At 42.5% G+C, this 14,190-nt stretch overlaps 1 protein-coding gene across 1 annotated transcript in view; it reads right to left on the reverse strand.

The window, feature by feature from the left end:
* Positions 1 to 14,190, reverse strand: part of LOC124475653 (protein HEG homolog 1-like) — a 59,485-nt gene that overhangs the window by 31,512 nt on the left and 13,783 nt on the right. The window contains exons 8-11 of the mRNA XM_047032427.1: positions 13,229 to 13,291; positions 2,638 to 2,757; positions 2,205 to 2,311; positions 425 to 486 (exon numbers count right to left, since the gene is read on the reverse strand). Coding sequence (XP_046888383.1) covers positions 425 to 486; positions 2,205 to 2,261 — 119 coding nt within the window. The 5' untranslated portion in view covers positions 2,262 to 2,311; positions 2,638 to 2,757; positions 13,229 to 13,291. The remainder of the gene's footprint in view (positions 1 to 424; positions 487 to 2,204; positions 2,312 to 2,637; positions 2,758 to 13,228; positions 13,292 to 14,190) is intronic.

Raw genomic sequence — 14,190 nt, forward strand, 5'->3', positions numbered from 1 at the left:
GGAGTACTTCAGAAAACCGTTGTCACTTAACATAGTTCACTGCTGCATCCTGAAATGCAACCTGAAACTCTGTCATTCCAGGATGAAGCCAGACATCAACGCCATGTAGAAACACCACAGAGTTCTCTTGGCCCAAGCTCATGACTAACCTGCCTGGAGTCCAGATCTATTTCCTATTGAAAATGCATGGGGCATCATGAAGAAGAGAACCCGACAATAGTGACCTAGGACTGTTGACAAAATTGTATCAAGCAGGAATGGGCAACTATTCCACTTGCAAAGCTGCGACAACTTCTATCCTCAGTTTGTAAACGATTAAAAAGTGTGGAAGTAAATGGAAGGGTGATATGACACAGTGGTAAACATGTAAAATGTATCTATATATTTACAAAACATCAATATCCACCAAACTAACAACACTGACCTGAGTTCCAACACTGTGGACTGGAGGTAGTTATCGCCAGTGCTACCCAAAATCTTTTTCATCTGCAATTAGGGTAGAAAATTTTATTAAGTTTGTACTGAATCAATTACCTAATTTCAAAAAAAAAAATGACTTGAGACAAGTTTGAGATGCCAGTTGCATAAACTTAGTTTAGGACTAGTCTTAGCCTTACGCAGTCTTAAATTGTAAGGTTAGACAAGTCTAATTGAGTCTGCCTGTTGCATAAAAAGTAAGACTGACTTAATTTGAGGTTTGAAAGTTGGCCACCTCTTCCCCCGGCTAAGCCTTCGGTAAGCAGGGATGGATTAACCAATGGGCCTACCGGGCCCAGGCCCAGGGGCCCATGAGCTCAGGGGGCACATAACCCAGAGTCTCTGTGTGACGTCGCTGTTATTAACTTGATATGTATTGTATTGATATGACACAATGCGCCATAGCCGGTATATGCTAGGCTTAAGTCATTAAAGTCTTGAACAGGGCCCCAAAAGTCTTACTGATTAAACAAAAAAATAGCCTAAACTTTCACTTTGAAGATGTCACAAGAAAGAAACCATCATGATACCTTTCAAGTGAGTGTTTATCCCCTCAGTTTATCTCTAGGACTTTAGAGGGGCTGAGTACTCCATGCAATATGGGCCCTTCAACTTTGTAGGGAGGAATCCAAAAAGCAAGTGCAAAACAATAGCATTAGAGCTGTGTCTAAGCACCCCCAACACACACTATCTATTGAAGATATAATATTGTTAAGCCTATGATGGTCATTTTTCAAGAAAGAGAGAGGGTTGTGTGGGCTACAAATTTACACTCAAGGGTTAACCTATCAAATATTTTTGGAATATAAACGTCATTCATTTTGTTTATTACTCAAGCACTTTTGCGTTTTTAAACAACAATATCAATATTATTCCAGACAAAAAAATGTGTAAATGTTTTGCCAATGTTTTTTTTTGGTGGAGGGGGGGGGGGGGGCCTTGAAACATCCAGGCCCAGGGGCCCGTGGTTTCTTAATCCGTCCATGGCGGTAAGGGATTTGTTGATATGCCAACCATCTTTTATCTTAGCATAATTTATTACAAAAGGAAATTTACATTTGTTAACTCAGAATTTTAACTGGGGTCTGCTTTTCCACTAAAATGTTATTGTATTAAACGAGTGAGTAGATGACAACATAAGTCATTGCATTGACACTAGTCATCTGCGTTGGAGTTGTTGGACATAAATGGAAGTAGCGTCGAGGTTAAATTAAGAAGCTTAAACACGCATACAAATTCACTTAATGACACAACTTTTTTATTATTGTATTCCTCCAACAGATACAGCTTAGGTTTAGATGTCTCAATCTTCCGCCGTTATTGTGTTGCGACGGGCGACACATCTAAGTATACACATATCAGTCTTGCATTAGGCTCTCAAAGCTTTATGCAACAGGTAAACCTGTTTCCTGTCTATGGCAAGTCTGACAAAGTAACATTTAAGTCTAAGACTAGGTCTATTTTATGCAACTGGCCCCATGTCCTAATAAAGAGCTTCAATATGAGTTTTTGTGACCCAGAAAATCATATAGTCAAACCAAAATACACCTAGTTAAAATCCAGGGCTGGTCATTAGTTTTAATAGACCAAACCACCACTTTGTTTGCCAGGTCAATAGATTTAGGTTTACCACCTCCTTTGATATACTGGTGGATAAAGCTGCAGTCTTACACTGTTCTGAAAGTGACAAGGAAATCCTTTTAACTTTGTCAGAAACAAAATCTTACCGCATTTGTTATTTCTTCAGCTGTCTCTTGGAACACCTTTGATATCTTATCCTCCATCTCTTCCACGAAGGCATCTGACAGGACCAGAAATCCAGGGAAAACCTTGGCTAAAATGTAAAACAAGGTTTAAATATGCTAACCACACAAAGATAGAAACATGATAAATAAATGACTGTCTTCCCAGGGAGGGAAGACACTATAATTGACAGTTTATCAAAAATAACTGTTTTTATCATAGCTTTAAATCTATCAACTTCCCTAGTTACTTGATTGAAACATTAACACCTAATATGTACAGTTAAGACCCCAAAACTACTCTTGCAAATCACTCAAAAAACGATCTAAAAGCCTTCAAAGAGGCTGATATGCCAACATATACTAACCTCGAGTGATAAAGGTTATTTATGGTTTGCATGCATGTTAAGATACCCACCTCCTTCACAACGTTTCTCGTTGAAAGAGTAGGATTGGCCTGGTTCACATAAACAGATGGAGCCATTATAAAGCCTCTGGCAGGTGCTACCCACCCCACATGGGTTTGTGGTACAAGGACCTGAACAAAAAAAGGCACACACAAAACATGTAAAACACGCTCTGGTGAAAAGGGCCGGTTGTCAGCCAACGTTATTTCTAGGTTTTACAGATTGTGAAAGAGAAGTTTGTAAGCTTTCAAATGACGATGATGAAATAGTTGAAGAAGAAACACGTATCTGAATGTTGATAAACCTGGAAAGCTCTAACATTATATTTAAGGGTACTGGACTCGAGACCAAATCTTCGGATTCACTACTTAATTAGGAGGGGGGGGGGTTGTATATTATATTTCAGCTTGTACCACCGCGCTAGCATAAGTAGCCAAGGGAAAAACCAATCAGGCATGACTCGTTTGTTTGTTCTGGTTCTTGTAACTAATTTGTTCAACTGGAAGCTAAGGTAAACAAGAACAAATGAGTATTTAGTGATCCTAAACTTATTGTTTATTATATTGAGTGGCTCCTTCAACACTTAAACTATTGTTATGATGAAAACTGTTGTTAAAACTGTCAAATTTTTCAACAAAATTTAAAAAACTATATTTTTCATACTAATATATTGAATGTTAAGGCAGCTCCATAATTGGATTCTGCAGTCCAGAATTTCATATTTTTACCTGTAAAACTTTGTACCCAATACAATGGAGAGGTGCTGACCAGCTAGGTAACTAATTCTGAAATGTTTTATAATAAAAAATGGTTAACGTACCTTTGAATACATTTTGATGACTGCTAAAAGATTAATATAATGCACTTCTTTTTTCATGTCTGTTCTAAGTTTGAATTATGTTTGTACTTAACATTTGTTAAATCACTGTACTGTCTTATGTAAAATGAAATGTTTCTTATTGTTAATAACACGTGTCAAACTCAAGGCGGGAGCTTAAATGGTGTATTGAAATAAGTCTACGCTGCTTTACAGCGAGCATTGACCATAAACTACATCTCTCACAATGCATTTTTTTTTTTTACCTTTTTTTAACCAGGCAGAATCATTTAAGAACAAAATTCTTATTTACAAATATGGCCTGGCAAAAAGCTGAAGCTTTATGAGGGAGAGGGGAGGGGGCTATGGAAGAAAGATCTGGTTAAAAAGCACAACGGCACACAACCACAGCAGTACAACATACAGTAGAAAAAACTAAACAAGAAAGCTCAAAAACAAGCAGGTTAAACAAAGCAGGGCATTTGTACATAGGGAATCAGAGTGGATAAAAATGTTAAAAGAACAAGAACACAAAGCAAGACACAGAGACTATTTACACCAAACAACAACCACAAGACATAGACTGACTGATTAGATCATGCTACGGCAAAGTGATGACATCCTGCCTCTAGAAAGCAGTGTATATACACATCGGTGTTTAATGCAAAGTTCCAAGTTTAACTGTTGGTGAAGGCAAGCATGGTTTGAATGACAGCACTCCAATGCAGCCGGTTCTGCAAACGTACCACATGCGCATTTTCAGCCAAGGCCCTCAGGCATTCAACCCAAGTTGGTATCGCTTTCGAACTTGGTGAGAGTACTCAGCTAAGCTAGCATGTTTCTGCTTCCCCTGTCGACAATTGGGAGCTAGAAATGTTAAAGACATTACCTTCACTAGACGAGGTTTTACCAATTGGAAAACGCTCAAAAAGGCAATTTTGCGCTCAAATGAAGGGCAAAAAATGTCGCTCGCGCACTGTGCGGCCTTGCCTTAAAGATCCTATGAAGCAAATTCCATGATTTGCTTCTATATACGTGTGGATGTGCAAAGCGTGAAAACTTTGTTGGAATTAGACCGTTGAACAGTTTCTCTTCCGTTTTCAGCTCAGGCTTTGTATAGCGGAGCTAAAACCTGACCGATCTACGTCACAGCAACCTATCTACGTCAGATCACAGACAGTTGCATTCTGTGACTCAGCTGGTAGGATGCAAAGACAAAGTCATACATAAAACACTCAGAGACTGCAGGTAGGTCTGTTCTGATATCTGCAATTGATTTAGCTAGTATTGCTGTTGTTGCTCAATTCAATACATTTGAGGGGGTGGAGATTCATCTCCTTCAGGTGACACCCCCCCCCCCCAGTCTCAAGCAGAGAAGACTGCAGATTTTCTCACGATTTCAAAGCCTAATTTACCATTCTTGTCAGTTTTTTTTTCATTTGAATTTGTATCGGTAGTTAACAGCACATTATTCTGTGGTGTGATGAACTCATTTTCAATTCCACTTTACTGGATCTTTAACTGTGGAAGTCACTATCCAGCATCACATCAAACCCAGAATACGTCCTTAGTTTGGGCTAATCCCTGAATGTTTACAACGCCTGGCTCCTCGCTTGATTAACACTCGGATCGATAAGCAATCTCAAAATTGTATAAATATAAAAAATAATACAATCCCTTTCCGTAATCATGATACACCCCAGAAATTTTCATTGCACCCCCAGTCAAAGCAGGCTGCATCCGGCTCTGGATGGAAGGCAGTTTCAAGAAAGATGGGAAAGCGAATACATATTTGTGCTTCAAGGAGAAAAAACTGTATTTATTTTGTGTTATGAGGCGATGTCGGTCGTTAAAGAGTACAGTCTCCGTCGGCATTTTGACACCAAACACAGAGATAAATATGCCAAATTTAGCCTCCAAGAAAAACTGCAGATTGTCCAAGAATTAAAAGGCGGATTGCAATCGCAGCAAAATATTTTCACAAAAGCTACAGCTAAAAACTATGATTTTACATCGTAAACATTGTTAACATTGTAGTTACAACCGGCCCTTTGAGGGCAACCATAATGCTGATGTGGCCCTCGGTGAAAATAAGTTTGACACCAACCCTGCTTCATAACATTCTCCAATAACAAGTAAAAAATATAGCAGCAAGCAGCAATTTCTCTCATTGCTATGTTTTACAACAGGAGGATGGATGAAGACTAGAAAATGTCTAGAAGAAATAAAAAACTATGCCTCTGACTTGTTTTGCATGTAGGATCCTACATTTACCAGCACAGTATCTCATCCAATTGAGCCTTTCCCAGACCAGGAAGTTATTTAGTTTATTTATTATAGTTTAGTAAGTTACTAGAGGATAATAAAAAAAATAATATGTTTCTGGTCCAAGCTCAAAAAGCTGTAATTCTGTCATATTTTCACATATCAAGATGAAACTTTGCACGGTACAGGTGTCATCTTCAATCCTATTAGGTTTGAAAAACTCATTCAAACTGACATTAGATTTAGTGACACAAACCTATTGGCCCCTCCCTGAGTCACCACCTTACCGCGGTGGAGGGGTTTGCGTGTCCTAGTGATCCTAGAAGCTATGTTGTCGGGGGCTTTATGCCCCTGGTAGGGTCACCAAAGGCAAACAGGTTCCAGGCGAAGGACCAAACAAAGCGTGGCTCAAAAATAGACCATGAAGAAAATGAACAATAGTTCCCAGTTGCCCCTGCCCGGAAGCAGGTCACCGGGGCCCCCCCTGGAGCCGGGCCCGGGGCTCGATGGAGAGCGCCTGGTGGCCGGGCCTTTTCCCATGTGGCCCGGGGCGGGCACAGTCCAAAGAGACAACGATGTCACCATCCGCAGGAGGGGTCATGGGGGTCGGGTGCAGTGTGAGACGGGCGGCGGCCAAAGGCGGGGGCCTTGACGGTACGATCCTCGGCTACAGAAGCTAGCTCTAGGGACGTGGAACGTCACCTCGCCTGAGCCTGAGCTGGTGCGCGAGGTAGAGGGGTTCCGGCTAGATATAGCCTTGCCTCAACGCACAGCATCGGCTCCGGAACCAGTCTCCATGAGAGGGGCTGGACCCTCTTCCACTCTGGAGATGCCCTCGTGAGAAGCATCAAGCTGGGGTGGAAATACTTGTTTCCCTTCGGTTTGGCGCCTGTATGTTGGGGTTCACCCCGGTGGACAAGAGGGTAGCCTCCCTTCACCTTTGGGTGGGGGGACGGGTCCTCACTGTTGTTTGTGCTTACGCACCAAACGGCAGCGCAGAGTACCCACCCTTTTTAGAGTCTCTGAGGGTGGGGGGGGGGTTGCTGGAAAGTGCTCCTACCGGAGATGCCCTCGTCCTTCTGGGGGACTTCAATGCTCATGTGGGCAATGACAGTGAGAACTGGAGGGGCGTGCTTGAGAGGAACGGCCCCCCCAATCTGAACCCGAGGTGTTTTGTTGTTGGACTTCTGTGCTAGACACGGCTTGTCCATAATGAACACCATGTTCAAGCATAAGGGTGTCCATATGTGCACTTGGCACCAGGACACCCGAGGTCTCAGTTCAATGATAGACTTTGTAGTCGTGTCGTCAGATCTGAGACCCTCAGACCCGGTGGTGGATGCCGAAGGTGAGGGATGCCGTCAAGCTGAAGAAGGAGGCCTATCGGACTTTATTGGCTGGTAGGATTCCAGAGGCAGCTGATGTGTACCGGCAGGCCAAGCGGAATGCGGCTTTGGCGGTCGCGGAGGCAAAAAGGCTAAAAAGAGTTCGGCGAGGCCATTGAGAATAACTTCCGAACGGCTTCGAAAAGTTTCTGGACCACCATCCGGCGACTCAGGAGGGGGAAGCAGTGCACTGTCAACGCTGTATACGGTGGGGATGGTGCGCTGCTGACCTCGACAGGGGACGTCCTGGATCGGTGGAAGGAATACTTTGAGGACCTCCCTTAATTCCACCAACACGCTTTCCGACGTGGAGGCAGAGTCTGGGGACATCGGGGGGGCCCTTCTATCTCTGGGGCTGAGGTCGCCGAGGTGGTTGAAAAGCTCCGCGATGGCAGGGCCCCTGGGGTGGATGAGGTCTGTTTCTTAAGGCTCTGGATGTTGTAGGGCTTGGTTGACACAACATCGTGTGGACAGTGCCTCTGAACTGGCAGACCGGGGTGGTTTCCCTCTTTAAAAAGGGGGACCGGAGGGTGTGCTCCAACTTTAGGGGGATCACATTCCTCAGCCTCCCTGGGAAAGTCTATTCAGGGGTTCTGGAGAGGAAGGTCCATTGGATTGTCGAATCTCGGATTCAGGAGGAGCAATGTGGTTTTGGACGTGGAACTGTGGACCAGCTCTACACCCTCGGCAGGGTCCTGGAGGGGGGAAGGGAGTTTGCCCAACCAGTCTACACATTTTTTGTGGATTTGGAAAAGGCGTTCGACCGTGTCCGTCGGGGGCTCATGTGGGAGGTGCTCCGGGAGTATGGGGTAACGAATTCCCTGATCGGGGCTGTCCGGTCCCTGTATGAACAGTGCCAGAGTTTGGTCCGCATTGCCGGCCTTAAGTCGAACTTGTTACCGGTGAGGGTTGGACTCCGCCAGGGCTGCCCTTTGTCCCCGATTTTGTTCCTTTCCTATATGGACAGAATTTCTAGGCGCATCCAGGGCATTGAGGGGGTCCGGTTTGGTGACCTCAGGATCGGGTCGCTGCTTTTTTGCGGATGATGTGGTCCTGATGGCTTCATCGAGCCATTACCTTCAGCTCTCACTGGAGCAGTTCTTGACCCAAGCGGAAGAGTTCAAGTATCTCGGGGTCTTGTTTGCGAGTGAGGGAAGAATGGAGCGCGAGATCGACAGGCGGATCGGTGCGGCGTCCGCAGTTTACCAGTCGAATAGCTCTCTATTTACCAGTCGATCTACGTTCCTACCCTCATCTATGGTCACAAACTGTGGGTAGTGACCGAAAGAACGACATCTCGAATACAAGCGGACAAAATGAGTTTTCTCCGCAGGGTGTCCGGGCTCTCCCTTAGAGATAGGGTGAGAAGCTCGGTCATCCGGGAGAGGCTCATAGTAGAACCGCTGCTCCTCCGCGTCGAGAGGGGCCAGTTGAGGTGGCTCGGGCATCTGATAAGGATGCCTCCTGGACGCCTCCTTGGTGAGGTGTTCTGGGCACGTCCCACTGGGAAGGCCCCGGGAAGACCCAGGACACGCTGGAGGGACAATGTCTCTCGGCTGGCCTGGGAACGCCTCCTGGTCCCCCAGAAAGAGCTGGTGGAAGTGGCCGGGGAAAGGGAAGTCTGGGCTTCCCCGCTTAGGGTCCGACTCCCGGAAAAGCGACAGGGGATGGATGGATGGAAACTTATTGGGGCAATGTGTACATTTACATAAATACACCCCTTTCACCCATGTTGTATTTCATTCAATTTTCCCAGGAAACATTTTTAAAGACATCAATTATACACATATCTACGAAATATGAAGTCAATTGGACCTTTGATTCATGAGAAGGTTGAAGGTTTTTGCAAAATGTCACTTTAAAGGACAATCCATCAAGGCAGATCTTATGGGTCCTTGAGGCTTTTGTGTTCCTCATGAAAAATGAGGCATGAACACCAACTTTTATAAGGATTGGAGCAATACGGTGGCGATGCCATCACGTTGACAAATTTACATTTGGGAGTAGCTTGTGGCGCCCCCTCAGGTCTGATGTGGGCCATTCTTGGTGTGGGCGTAAATTGTGGCATGTTGAATCAATGTGTTAAATCTCAAAACCTTTTACCCAAATTTATTAGCAATTGCAGTGTTTTCTATGTTAATTTTGCCAGGCCGTCGCGGCAAAATTTCTGCCACCACGGTATCAGAAATAGGGCTGTACAAAAGAGCGTCTATCAGCATGCCCGCAGATGGCACTGGGGACATGTCCCCCCAGATTCCTAGTGACCCCAATCCGTCCCCACCACTCTCCCTACGTAAGGCCACAAGCATCAGTTAACAACTGCACAGCTGATTAGGCGATGTTAGCGATGTATTAGCGTGTGTAACGTTGTTAGCGTGTATTAGCAGGTAGAGACACTAGTAAGGTCGCTGATGGTGGTGCCCATATCATTTGCAGAGGCAGAGCGCAGTTTCAGTGCGTTACGCATATTGAAAACATGGTTGCGATCAACCATGACACAAAAAAGGCTCAAATGCATTGCTGAGTGCCATGTTCACCAAGACATAGCCTACTTGACAAACTGGACAGACAAGGTACTGCCCAGCAATGTCTTCAGGAAAAGAGGAGAGAGGAGAGATGTTTTTGGGACGTATTGAGTCTGCTTCTAGAGTGTAAATTTGTTTGGCAGCAGAGGGAATTATTTTTTCTTTTTTTGATAAATTTTAATGCTGTCAGTTTAACGTCTTATTAACGGCGTTAACGCAAACCCAAATTAACGGGGGACATTTTTTTATCGTGCAATTAACGTTCTTTTTGGCCTAGCAAACTTTGTCGTTTTTTCACATCTGTTGCAACAACTACTGACGTTAAAAAACTACAACACCACACCGGATCTAGCTAAACCAGAAACAAAACAACATGCCTGCCACACACAGTTGTTTGAGCTTGCGAGCCGGCTAAAGAGTAGGAGGCTAACTTTACGTTTTGAGTGGATGGCGAGCGCGAGACGCTAAAATGGATGCCAGTATGATTCTGAATGGAGAGTTTACTTTTACAAGGTTACCAAATGGTTCCATTGACAAGACCAAAATGATCTGTGTGTTTTGTTGTTGTGAACTGAGCTGTCATCGTAGCACGTCCAGTCTGAAATACCACTTGATGACCAAGCACACAACTGATGCGAATTCTGTGAGGTTTTCAATTAAAAAAAACATTTGCACTAAGCAATCTGATCCACTTTTCCATGTTGATAAGAGCATTTAAATGAGAAAAAATAATGGGACAAAAAAATCAAGGGAAAAAACAGGACAAAAAGAAATCAAGGGACATTTAAAATAGGTAAAAATGTGCGATTAATCGCAAGTTAACTATGACATTAATGCGATTAATCGCGATTAAATATTTTAATCGTTTGACAGCACAAATCAAGTTTGTTTATTATTTACATTTAGTCATTTAGCAGACACTCTTATCAAGAGCGACGTATTATTGGAAACAATTTACAATAAAAATTAATACTTGCAGAGGGAATTCCGAATATTTAATTTAAAGTGTACATTTCATTTCACATTTCATGCTCTGTAGGCTATACATATTTTTATTTATGTAAATCTGTTTAAGTGTTTATACTTCCGTTTTCATACACATTGTTATATACATTTAGTCATTTAGCAGACGCTCTTATCCAGAGCGACTTACAGTAAGTACAGGGACATTCTCCAAGTAGGGTGAAGTGCCTTTCCCAAGGCCGGCAATTGAACCGACAACCTTCTGATTAATAGCCCAACTCCCTAACCACTCAGCCATCTGACCCCATCTATATAGATGCATGGATAGGGCATGAAGGTTTGGTGCGTGATTGACATACTAATGTTTATTGCAGCTTCAGTATATATACATATATATTACACAAAATAACTAATTGAGTTGGAATCATTTGCTGACAGCTTGTTCCCCCCCAGTTCAAAAATGACATCTGCACCCCTGTCTATCAGTGACTGAGTGCATGTCGGAGAATAGCATGGACACGAGCTTCACACCACAAGCGGACACATGCCGCTGTCCGGAGGAGAACTAGCCAGTTGAGATAACTTATGTTGTCAGTTCATTTAAGCCTGTTATTGTATTAGTCTATAGTTAATTAAGTTAACTGGTGATTTTCGTTGTTTTATTCTTCACCTGCTTGCTAAATTGCACGTGGCTGTTGATTTGATAGCAATTGCTAAACGCCCTTGCTCACGTTTGTATTTTAGGTGCATTATTATGCTAAAGTAGTTACACTTCAGTAGGGCTGTCCCCACTTAGTCGACTAGTCAATTTTCTGGTCGATATGCTCTTGGTCGACTAAGATTGTTTTAGTCGAGCTGCCAAATGGTAGTGTGCGATCTGATTCCCGCTCATGTCATCATTGCTGAATTAACGAAATGTTCTACAGACATTGTAGATTATATTATTTAAGACAAATAAACCAACTAAAAAAATATATAATTTAAAAGAAAAGGTGTTACTGTTGTTTTGGTATTTTGCACACGGCACGAGCACAAGTTAGACGATGTGTGCACGAGTTACAACCACTATGATGTAAAGGGAATTGTGTACTGAATGTAGAGAACAGAAATTGAAACGTAAGTATCGATCTTATCACGCCAGTATCAATCAATAGGCTACTGATACCAACGTTAGTATCGATACTATCGGTCTTAAGATCGATTTGCCCACCCCTATATGCTGTACCAGCTCGCCAAGGATCGTGAACACATTTTCATTGATGTCAGGGCCGCCAATATCATTGCTATAATTTCAGCAAAGCTCTTAATATGATGTAAAAAAAAAGTTAATTGGCAGTTGCCTCCATCTATTCAGCTACCGACAACATTTCGACCACTGTAGCATGCAATATTTCATTCATTGAATCCGCACTAGGTGCTGCCATCTTGAATGAGTCAAAAGCAGTCGATTCAAGTTGAACCACCAATCAGAGGCTTTAACCCGCCCCTTGACTTGGTGACGGCGGACAACTGATTTATTTTGCTGCAGCAAGTTACACCGTGGATAAATGTAAGGATAAATAAATAAATGTAAGGATAAATAAATAAATGTAAGTATAAATAAATAAATAAATGTGAACACATTAAAACATAAATATATATACATACACACAAATACATGTAATATTTATATATTTAGTGTCTCATTTAATTTGTAATTTATATATTTTGTATGTCAATTAGGCATTTCATTATATCATTAGTCATTTATTTAAGCTTTGTGTTATATGATTATTTATTTATCCAAGTAATTATTTATTTAGTTTTGACCCCTATAATCCTACATACTCCAAAGCTTCGCTGCTTGGCCACCTCATTGCTGCTTGCAGCTATATTTATTGGCCAAGCAGCGAAGCTTTGGAGTCAAATGACCCAGAAAACATTTCCTCTGAGTTTTGAGTCAATATACCAACTTTGGTGTTGATTTCTCAAGGATTTGGTGAGATATGACCCAACTTCCTGTTTGGTGTCTTTGCTGACGATTTTGATGTACGGCTGTACAGGACAAACGGTTTCGAAAATCAAAAATCTGTTGAAGAATTGATTGAAGATTGCTCTGATGTGTGCCAATTCTGGGGAAGATTGGACCAGAATTGTAGAAGGAATAGCAAAAAAACGTGTTTTCTTAATCTTTATTGTACAGAAAAATCCAATATGGCGGCCGTAATAGGTTCTTGAGGCTTTTTTGTTCCGCATGAGCAATAAGGCGTAAATACAAAATGTCAGAATTTTGGGACAAATGGGAAGCAAATGGCATCACTTTGAAAATTTTCAAATTGGGGTGTGGCCTGTAGCGCCAACTTCTGTCTAAAGTGACCCATGTTTGGTATGGTAGGTAGTAATGTGCTGCAGTTTCAACAACTTTTTACAGCTCTGGTTCAGGGGCTGCCATTGACTCCCATAGGACTACCATAATAATACCACCAATAACAATAGCGTTCCCTCCTTACGGAGGAATCCTAATAAGAATACGTAGAAACACTTAAGGTGGCTTCGCAGCTTCGCTGCTTGGCCACCAACTACATTCATTCAACATTGCATCTCCTCTTAAAGTGAGTAGCCTTAAGTTAAGTAACATCTGGCAATAAACCATGAAGCGACAACATACCTGGTGGCTCTGTTGTTATTGCCGTGTCTGTTGTTACTGGAGGGTTGGTGGTTGCTGTAGAGTCTGTAGAAATGTTAGAAAGCAGAGGGAAATTGTCAATAGTGATTACAGGGGTAGTGAGGCAGCTCCAGGGGTAGCGTTACTGGGGGAGCAGAGGCTTTCCCAACCGTCCCAGCAGCAGGGACAGCAGCCCAAGCCACCTCATAGCCTGGCTGTGCACGGTCCCTTGAAGCTGTTTCCCGCTTCCCACTCTAATGCGGTGTTCACACCAAACAAGAAGCGAATTATTTGCGCGTCGAGATTACATGTAGCGTCAATGCAATAAGGTAATTGAGGAAAGTGAGGCGAATTTGCGTTATTTACGAATTTGCGTTTATAATCACTTGAGTTGGATTTTCTTTTTTTATTCGTGTGACGCTGAGTCGCAAAAGTTTATCAATGTTGAGATGTCCCTGATGTTTTAGAAGAAATGGAGGGAAAGAGTATTGTATCTGTCTGTGGGCATTCTCTGCTTTAGGACACTACTTCGTATTTGTATATCCTCCTGAGACTCCACCCATTAATTTGTGTGCTCTATTCTGGACATTTGGTTCACATGCATCTACTTTTATTCTTTTGAGCTATTTTATCAATCACTGCTGTATTTGAAAGAGGACATCCTGGGCTTTCCATTGATGTGTCATGCGATAGGCTGGGATTTTGGTTACTTCCTTTTTCTCTTCATCCAAAATGGCCGCCATAGCAGCAAGCACATTTTATGGAAAGAGGAGAGGAAAGTCAAATATTGTTTATCAATTAAGTTTTTACTATGATAATTTTATATTTTCTTGTTTATTCACTTCTGAGACACTATATTTTTACAGCCCTTTCATGAATGTTAATTATAGTGGACACCAAGATCATCTTCATGTAAAATTGTTATAGGAAACAGAACTGAAGCAGAGATGATTCTTTCCCGGATG

This window comes from Hypomesus transpacificus, chromosome 13 (assembly GCF_021917145.1).
Source record: "Hypomesus transpacificus isolate Combined female chromosome 13, fHypTra1, whole genome shotgun sequence".
Taxonomy (NCBI): Eukaryota; Metazoa; Chordata; class Actinopteri; order Osmeriformes; family Osmeridae; genus Hypomesus; species Hypomesus transpacificus.